At 45.3% G+C, this 10,232-nt stretch overlaps 2 protein-coding genes across 2 annotated transcripts; one reads left to right on the plus strand and one right to left on the minus strand.

The window, feature by feature from the left end:
- Positions 1-6,139: 6,139 nt before the first annotated feature.
- On the plus strand, positions 6,140-7,970 carry LOC128296784 (phenoloxidase-activating factor 2). The gene is made up of 5 exons (XM_053032267.1): positions 6,140-6,305; positions 6,461-6,541; positions 6,647-6,786; positions 6,867-7,192; positions 7,268-7,970. The coding sequence occupies exons 1-5, from the start codon at positions 6,182-6,184 to the stop codon at positions 7,860-7,862; spliced, it is 1,266 nt and encodes a 421-aa protein (XP_052888227.1). The 5' UTR covers positions 6,140-6,181; the 3' UTR covers positions 7,863-7,970.
- A 70-nt stretch (positions 7,971-8,040) lies between these two features.
- Positions 8,041-10,007, minus strand: LOC128296967 (uncharacterized). The gene is made up of 5 exons (XM_053032507.1): positions 9,392-10,007; positions 9,154-9,278; positions 8,982-9,073; positions 8,680-8,893; positions 8,041-8,596 (listed from the first exon to the last, which is right to left on the minus strand). Exons 1-5 carry the CDS (start codon positions 9,535-9,537, stop codon positions 8,178-8,180), a joined length of 996 nt encoding a protein of 331 aa, XP_052888467.1. The 5' UTR covers positions 9,538-10,007; the 3' UTR covers positions 8,041-8,177.
- Between the last annotated feature and the right edge of the window lie 225 nt (positions 10,008-10,232).

Below are 10,232 nucleotides of genomic sequence, written 5' to 3' on the forward strand. Positions count from 1 at the left end.
CAAACAATATACAACAAAGGCAAAGGAACGAAAATAACTAAACTATAATTTGTCACTCGTTTACTTTCGTATCAATTATGACAATAAAATGATTAGTCAATGTAAAGCGACTCCACGATCGTGTTGGGATTAATTTATCGCATTTGTCAACGGTTGGCGAGAAAATCAAACGTGCGTTTGCAAATGCATTTAGCGCCATCTAGTGGTTGGTGCAGGAGCCAATTAAGGCAATCAAAACATACCAAACCCTAAGGTCAACAACCAGCCTGTACGGGTAAGTATTGTACTTTTATTTAGAAAATTTTATTTTATTTCTTATTATTAAAATTCTTATGTTACGTTCCTGTTAAACAAGTTCAGCAGTTTTGTCCGTTACATGTACAAACAATTCAGAAAAGGAAACGTTATCCCTTTCGCAATATATGGCCAAATGAAAGTTTCAAGAGCGAAATAAAAAGAAGCAATATTTTTACAATTCTAACCACAGTTTCTTACTTACTGCTAAACTAAAATCAAACTACTACTGCTAACCTACATACTTCTCTCTTCCTCTTTCTGGCGTAACGGCCTTCTAGGTCATGCCTGTTATTTCTGGTTTACTAGACTTAATTTTACCACGTACCCGGATAGTTAGCCCTTGTCCAGTCGTGTGCACCGTTACAAATACCACCCCCACCTCCTCCCGTCTACAAACTACATACTTACTAGACAATATTCCAACATATGTACAGCGGAGCGCCCAATATCCGTGCTCATCGGATCATCATAATTGGAAAAAATTGCAGCTGTTTTCTTTTAGAAATAGAGCTCACTTTATCATACAAATTTTTAACATTCCTAATTCTCTCAACGGTGTTTGCATATGTCAAATTCCCTTTGCCATTACGCAGCGACGGATCAAACGATAGGCGGAGTAGGTGATCGGCTAGGGCCTTGCCATGTTGGGGGCCCCAAAAAATTTGTGCCGATTGTGCGATTTTTTAAAATTTAACAGCAGAGTTAATTTAAAGCAAAACATTTAATTGAAAAGGTAAAAACTTGATCAAAAACATCTTCCTTGGTTATATAAAACATTTGTTTCTATGCAGAGAAGAATATCGCAGAGAAAATGCAGAGAAGAATATCGACTTTGTGACTTTAAAATAAAAACGAAATTGCACCAGGATTTCCGAATGTATAGTACCAGGAGAGCATCCACGGAAGAGGTAGCACCTAGTACAGCAATTTTGGTCGAAAACCGCCGAAAGGTATGCAATGTTTCAACACTAACATTTTCCGTTGGTCGAGAAAAATTTCTTCGAAAACTACCAGTTTCCGAATGTATAGTACCAGGAGAGCATCCACGGAAGAGGTAGCTCCTGGTACTGCGCCGGAAGGTATGCAATCAACTTGCAATGCAATGCGCCGTAAGGTATGCAATGTTTATACACTAACTTTTCATACAAACCAGCTGTTTTCAGATTTCCGATACCAGGAGAGCAGGTTTTTCAAGAGGTGACACCTAGTACCAGCCGAGTACCAGGATGTTGCACAACACATGTTGCACGACACATGTTGCGCAACATATGTTGCCCAACACCTGGCATGCAACACATGTTGCGCAACATATGTCGCGCAACATATGTTGCGCAACATCTGACATGCAACAACTTGGGATTGCAACTAACGGGAAAGTAACAGGTGTCACCTCTTGAAAAACATGCTCTCCTAGTAACGGAAATTTGAAAACAGCTGGTTTGTATGGAAAGTTAGTGTTTAAACATTGCATACCTTTAGGCGGGCAAAATTACCAGGTGCTACTTCTTCCGTGGATGCTCTCCTGGTACTATACATTCGGAAACTGGTAGTTTTCGAAGAAATTTTTCTCGACCAACGGGAAAATTAGTGTTGAAACATTGCATACCTTTCGGCGGTTTTCGACCAAAATTGCTGTACTAGGTGCTACCTCTTCCGTGGATGCTTTCCTGGTATCGGCAATCTGAAAATAGCTGGTTTGTATGGAATTTCGTACCAGCCGACGGGAAGTTTGAGCGAGATGAAGGATGCTTTCCGTTGCATCCATCTTCCTTACACTAGCGATCGCTCTCACGGATTTGATAGTATGCAATGTAATAGTGATGGGCACACTGCAGGTGTCATCTCTTGAAAAACATGCTTTCCTGGTAACGGAAATCTGAAAACAATTGTGTTGTTCATCGCCAACATGAGCGATACAGTACAGATTGTTAACGTAAAGTAAACCGATTGAAAAAACTGTACCTTGGGCGAAAAATCGTAGAAGGCGTTGGACTAATCAGGATGCGTAAATGTACGTAAATCGTAGAAAATGTGATCCAAGTAGTGGCGTTATGGTTCTCCTTAGCGCATACAAACCTTTATATATAGACTAGCTTACTAGGCGCGTTTACAGGGCTACGCAACAGAACTCTGAGGTTTACGCAAGGGATCTTTCTTTCCGAGACTTTGATGGTGTTGTTAAATCATGTTTGAAGTACACCTCCCTAACACCGATAATGCCGTAGCAAAATTATAGGCCCCTTTTAAAAATTCCGCCCTGGGCCTCCAAGGGGATTGATCCTCCACTGCCATTACGAATTGAAAGGATAATCAAAAAATCGGTTATATGACCCGAATAGTTGGCGCATCACATTTATAAAAATAAATGTTCCTCCACATGCAGCACGCACTGTACATCCATGTTGTCTACACCTTGGGCATCATGCGGGCGAAAAAGCACATTCGTAGAGCTCCGGGCGAAACGACCACTTTGTAGTGCTCCGCCGCTTCATGAAGTTGTCAAACGCAATACTTGGCAACAATAATAACATTGATTGCACCTCGGAAATTATGTTTTCATTTTCCAATAAATAAACCCCTTGCAGTGGAATTGAAAGCAACTACCCGATCCGCGTTCAAGTGCGATTATGCGATAGATTCAATCGGTACAGCGGTAAAGTGCAAAGTTTTATTCATACCGCCAGCTTCTTGTGATGGAGCCTCCGTACAGCTATCTGCAAGTGGACATTCAGGAACATCCGACGCCGATTGAGTTTCCGCCACCGTTCAGCATAGAGGAGTTCAACCTGTACCATCATCACGGATATCCGCCGCATATGAATTACGATAAGAATGCCTTGTACATGAACCATCTGTCGCTGTCCGGCACCATGTTCCCGAACGGTGCTTCCCGAAGCACCCACAAGTCCAAAGGCCACAACACCAAGCATCAGCAGCAGCAACAGCAGCCCCAGCAGCAGCAGCAGCAGCAACACCCGCAACAGCATCAGTCGCAACACCAGCAACAGCACCACCACCAGCAACATCAGCATCCACAGCATCAACAGCCACACCAGCAGCAGCAGCAGCAACAACAACCACATCCACCGCAACAACCGCAGCAACCTTCCCCTGCACCGGCACACCCCCCGCAAGTCCACAACAACCCACGTATGCCGAAGGAAGAAAAATCCGATGCATTCAGCAAGGAATCTTCCCAGGGGCCACCAACTGCCCCAGCGACCGGTGCCGAGCAGTCGTCCAAGCTGAAACACTCACCTACCGTGCCCGAGGATTCGATTAAGAACCTTTCCGTCAAACAGCTGATTCGTGCGAAACATACGCTGCAGCAGCGTATAAAGCGCCAGAACGAAACACCCGAACAGAAGGCCGCTCGGAGGCTGCGGAACGCCGAGCTGAATCGACGTCGCCGCCAGAATAAGGAGGACATTCGCGTAACCATCGAGAAGACGAAGAACCGGCTACGGCAGCGGATAAAGCGCGAAATTGATCGGATGCTGCGGACACGCCAGAAGCGGGACGATTTTCTGCGCGAAACCTTCGAACAGATGGCAACCGTGTTCGCGGACGAGGACATGCTGCAGTACCAGGAGCGGGTGGCAAACGTGCTGTGGGAAATCTCTAAAGCGACGGGCGTAGATACGGCATCGCACGGGAGCGAAAACAGTGGGACGAGTACTGCCGAAAGAAGCGTTTCCTAAGCTTCGCTACGGATAAATGATGGAATTGGCCGCCTGTATGATGTACAAGCTTTGTCTACTTTCTTTAATTTTTTTTTTCTCTTGATCAAATTGTGCGCTTACATGCGAGCGTATATGGGAGGTAAAATATACATTGTAAAATAGAACTTATCGTATCGAAACTTGCATGAGATTGTCCTTGGGCTCCGGATGCGTCCAGTTTTGAAACAGAAAATCAAGTCCACAGAAAACAAAAAACCTTCCCTTTTCATGACTGGAACGAGAGATTTACGCCACGGACGCTGAGTTAGGTGGAAGCTAGGTCGCAGTCGTCGCAGGGTCCCCCAAGGATACGAAATTAGCAAATTAGAAACTAATGTGTGCGATAACAACAAACACAAAACATACAGCAGTAGTGTGTAAGTAAGCAAGTTCTAAAGCCGCTCAAATGTAACTAGAAATTAAGAAGTGTTCGAATGCATACTTTTAACAAAAAAAACCCTTGATGTTTCGTGTCATTTTTTGCCTCTTGGGTTGGGACCTTGCAAACTCACGCCCAGCACACAAATAAACTAAAAACATCCACACAGCAGCGGTACTATCCTCAGAAGTTCAATAAATCTGCTCGGTCCATATGCCATCCGTTTGAATGGGTGATGTGTGATCGGTAGAAAGATTTGGTTCATGTTTTTATCACTGCTTGCAATCAAACGACATTAGTAAAATCGTTAAATAAAATCAGTCTAGGTGCAAAAATGAAGTCCGGAAAAAAGGTACCATTGTTTGCACGTACCATCTGGAATGTGTTCACCACCACCAGCCAGATAATTGGACACCCAGCAATGTCTAGCCAATCCGATGGCTACTCTACCGCATGCAAACAAACGACTGTTCCGCGCAACTGCATGCAGGCGTAATTGCAGCAGTATCGAGCAGGCACTATGAGGTCTGATGGGATTTTCCAAATCCAAAAAGCTGTGTCCACCGCGTATTACTATAAATGGAAGGCATGCGAGCCGTGGTACGTTTCAGTGGGATACGGTACGCAGTACGAAGCAGGAGCTGGTTCAGCTAGAACGCACGAAGAAAGTGTCCGTGATCATCGACTAACGTAAAAAAGGTTCAATACTTGCTGTGACTAGTGATGGGTCAAATCGCACTGTGCGGTGTGCGGTGTGTGGTACCACGCACAATTCGTTGTGTTGTGCTATTGTGGTACTGTTAAATTATAGTAAAATAATTATAGCTAGACATAGGTTCGTTTGTATTTGTTAGTCTGTTAGTATTTAATAGAGAAGAGCGTGATTGGTAGTTGTTTAGCGAAATAGAATAAAATAGGATAGGTCACATAAAGATAGAGATAGCCATTAGAATAGTTAGCATAAGAAAATTAGGAACACATAATGTTAGCTAGGATTAGACAGGTAGGATTTTAGTATAAATAGCGGTTAAAGATTTACAGGAGTGTCATTAAAATTATATCCGTGTAAGGGGAAAGTACGCACAGCCGCCTGAAACAACGCGCAGCACACGAAATCTGTGCGTTGTACAATAACTGTGTGATACCGTTGAAATTGAGCGATACACTAAAATTGTGGTACCACAAATGTTGTGCGCTTTATGACATTGTGGCACCACAAAAATTGTACGTTACATACGGAGGGTGTATTGCATGCAATCGATGTGACATTTTACTGTGTGGTGCCACAATTATATTTTGGGTATACTGTGCTCGCACACTTTACTGTGCTGCGTGTACGTGGTACCATAGTGGCATACGACCCATCACTAGCTGTGACTACGATTCAAAAACTACATAGTGTATTAATTCATTCGTTTGGAATTGTTTGATCAAGCTTAGCTCTTCCTGAGTTCGCGCACTAACGGACATAATTGAAGAACGAACAGAAAAATACAGTGAAAGTAGCTGGAATTCAGTACCATTCTCTCCGCAACGGTTTCAAATCGTTACGATTAGAATTATTCCTTTAAATATAACCAATCTTAAGTGTCTTGCCAGTGTGTTCATTGATTTGTGCAACTCCATCAATCATCAGCTCTGGAAGCAAACTCTACCTTCATTTGCTTCCATCCGCGTGCTTCTTAATTGACACGTTAGCACGCGATACATTCGCAAAAGAGAGCGAGTGGATAGACATAATCATAAAAGCACAAGAAGCGTATTGTTGAAAGCAAAACGTGTCATGGTTTGCGTTCTCGTAGGACTGGTGGTTCTGGCCAGCTGTGTCTACAGCGTCGCTGCACTGTCCACCATCGAACGCAATCCAGCGTTCAATTTCCCTCAGGATGGTGCTTCTCCAGCCAATGGTAATATAGAATTGAGCATGCTCGAACTCTTTTTCAAACACACGGCTCCAATCGCTAGCACCGCATCACTACTATTATTATGCTTGTTTTTTTATTCTGTATCTATGCTTTAAACATCTTCCTTATGGCCGTTTCACAAACACCCAATCGAAAAGACCTCACACGACAGGCCACTAATGTGAGCAATGGCATTACCAGCGGTGTCCTTACCGGTGTCGTACCGTTGCAGCAAACAGGTTAGCAGAGCTTGGTCTCCTTCTTTAAATACTGCATTAATTTTAACGCTTTTGGTATTGTTTTTCGCGCCAAAACGCTTCAACACACGACGCACGCAACGTAAGGTATTCTACCGAACATTGTTAACACGGGCATACCTACAGGACAGACGTGCATTTGTGTACCAACGGGCCGGTGTAATGCAACCGTCATCGGCGGCACAACGGACGGTGCTGGCCAGCTAGACGTCAGGATTGTTTCCAGCGTAAGTGGTCTGCAGCGGGTAGTGGGTTTAAACATGCACACGATTTCCCTTTCCATGCGTCCTTTAACCTACATTTACAGCCAACTGCCAACACAGGGGTAACGATCGGTTCAACAACCTTAACAAATGCCGCAAATAACATCGCGTCTGTCATTCCGGTTAATATCGTCTCACCGGCCAGCTGCCAGTCGGGACTGGAGCGTTGCTGTTTGGCGGGCAGTTACCAGTGCGGTTTGCAGTACCCACCAGTTGCAAATTCCCCGGCCGTGTCTGCCAACCAGGCTAGCTACGGGGAATATCCTTGGCAGGTGGTGTTGCTTGGACCGGGAGACGTTTACGTTGGTTCCGGTGTGCTCATTGATAACCTGCACGTTTTGACAGCGGCACACAAAATTTCGGACTACACGTAAGTGAGGATTAAAGGGCGTAACACGGGCCAACTTGTCATAGGCATTCATGGCACCTTCCGACCTTCCCACAGTTCCGGCGGCCGTACACTGAAGGTGCGCCTTGGCGAATGGGATGCAGCAACAACGTCCGAACCGTTACCCGTGCAGGAGTTCAACGTAGCCCGGTACTTTGTGCATCCAAGCTTCAATTCGGCCAACCTCCGCAACGACATTGCCATTCTACGGCTGTCTGGGACGGTAGCGCTCGGCACCACGCCAACAATTGCAACCGCCTGTCTGCCCGTTACGTCCTTCATCGGTAGCCGCTGCTGGGTATCCGGTTGGGGTAAAAATGATTTCGTCAGTGGCGCTTTCCAATCAATCCAGAAAGAGGTGGACGTACCGGTTGTAAGCTCGGACAACTGTCAAACGGCACTACGCACTACGCGTCTCGGTGGCAACTTTGTGCTCGATGCGACCAGCTTCATCTGTGCCGGTGGCGAGCTTGGCAAGGATGCGTGCACCGGAGACGGTGGATCGCCGTTGGTGTGTGCGCTCAACGGGCGCTGGTATGTGGTGGGTTTGGTAGCGTGGGGTATCGGTTGTGGTGCCAACGGTATACCGGGCGTGTACGTTAACGTGGCGTCCTACATCACATGGATCACGAGTACGATCGCGAGCGTTTAAATCTGCTCATTAACCGATATAAATTACGCACCGCGAAGCATATCCCGTTCCTGTTGTTATTCTAAATTCTAGATCTGTTTTGTATCTGGTACCAAATAAATGGATCGAGGATAAGATAGATGCGACTTGACAGTGATATTCACGCAATGGAAAAAAGAAAGTAAAAGGTAAGTCGTATCCACAAAGAGCAGATATAATTTTGGTAAAACAACAGGAAAAACAACTGCTTCATTTCATCCGGCAATATGCCACCGCGTAACAACTTACCTGTTCTCACCTTCAAGGCTTTACGTCTGTCTATCCTTTGTCCATTTGCTATAACTTGAATGTGCCGGTGCTACAAGCACTACTGGTAACATTACCACCCTCGGGTACCTTGGCGATTGAGTAGATATTGTACCGCTTTCGCAGCACTTGGTGCATTTCTTCCGTACAGTCGATGCGTAAACCGTGCCGCTTATACTCCAGGTACGTTCGCACGAAATTACGATTCGTTTCGTGTACCTTCGGATGGGCCAAGTATTCATTCACATCCATCCATTCGCATTTGGCAATCTCCCGATTACATTTCGTGATTTCTTCCGACAGTGGCGTCAATGCCATCACGATGTACAGATCGGAACAGCCGAAACCGGCTCCGTGTGCGTGCCGTATCGAGATGACCGATTCGAACTTGGTACGAATGTTGGTTTCTTCGGCCACTTCCCGGATCGCGGCGTCAATAAAATTCTCATCTACGGGTACAACAACAAAAATACGTTACAGATTTTGCGTGTTTGTAAAAAAAAAAGGAAATGGGAAGCTGGCATCCACTCACTTGGTTCCACATAGCCTCCCGGTAGTTTCCACGAACCGACGATTAGGGCATTGTTTTCGCTTACCACCAGCACCTGATTTCGGTCATTTATCACAAGCGCTCCGACTCCTACCATCGTATGCGAGTACGGTGGAATGTTGGCCGTTTCGTCCGTCGGAAGCCAGCGGTACAGCATTACGAACGAATTTTTGGCATGATGGAATTGAAATCCATTCTATCGTAACCACCGACCGGTGACAAATGGTCAAAAGTAAATAACAGCTTACAACCATTCAAACGGGGAGAGAGATAACCATACTTACATTAACTAATTCCGGTATCCAACAGGCTGCGGTTAAATGGACCTTGAACCAAATGCCCCGATGTTTGCTTTGAATCCAATGTTCGAGGGATCCTGCAGTGTGAAACATTACACAGAACAATCATGTTAGAAACCGAGATCACCATTATTTCAGGCAGAAATAAGCGACTTACGCTTCAACACGGTTGGAAAACTTTCGGGGCTGCAGGTTTCCATGCTCGAGTCAACCGTGATGCCATTGAACCGATCCTTCACCCCTTTAAATGTCCCCTCGGGAGAACTCTCGACGGCTGCGTATCTGCAATGGGGATAATGAGACACAGTAAACAACACACGACCATGAGGATATTATTAGACCGTGTGGCCGTTGCAAGGTTGGATTACGGTGCTTGCAAAACCATGTCAGCTTACTTGTTGAACCAACTATCAGCACCCTTTACAATGTTACTCTCCGTTTGTTCGCTCATTTTGCTCGAATGGCGCGTTATCAATGAAACCTGGTTACATCGGACGATTGATAGCAAGCGTTGCGGAATGACAAAAAGCGCTCTACTCATTTAGCGACCGGGCCACAAGTGTGATTTGCTGGAACGCACGGGGGTGGAAGCACTTCGGACACTTATCTACGGGGTCTACGCACAGCTGTACGCACAAACTGGTTCGATTCTCCAGCGCACTGAATCCGTTCATGCGACACTTTTGACCGCTGCCAAACAAAACATTACGTTTTCCAGTAGCAATATCAATGCAAAAATAAAGAAAAAAAAATGCACTACACCACTCGGTCGTGTGGAATGGCCACACATATGGTATGGCGTCGAACAAATAGAGGATGCACTCGTTGCCACCACGAATCAAAGCAGATCGCTTCCGACCAAACAATGCTTTCCGTCGCAAGTCACAAGGCTGTGCGGCGTAACAATTGGTCCATTGTTTCGCGAGGTATTTTGATTAGAATCCACACCCACACACACACAGCCACGCACGCACACAACCGCTCACAAACGTGCACACTGCCGCTCTGTTTATCTTCGTAACATCGTCACAAACAATTGATCACAGCATTGAAATGGTTACACATTTTTTTCTACCGATTGGCCAGCAAAATAAAAGGGTTAGTATTTCACAACGAGGCAAATCGAATGTTGTTGGCCGGAAAAGTGCTTGCCAATTGAAATTGGAATCTGTTCCGATGCGTGTTGTACCTCTGCTATATAAACCTTGAACATACAGTGAGCCAAATTTGAAATTA

Source organism: Anopheles moucheti, chromosome 2 (assembly GCF_943734755.1).
Source record: "Anopheles moucheti chromosome 2, idAnoMoucSN_F20_07, whole genome shotgun sequence".
Taxonomy (NCBI): domain Eukaryota; kingdom Metazoa; phylum Arthropoda; class Insecta; order Diptera; family Culicidae; genus Anopheles; species Anopheles moucheti.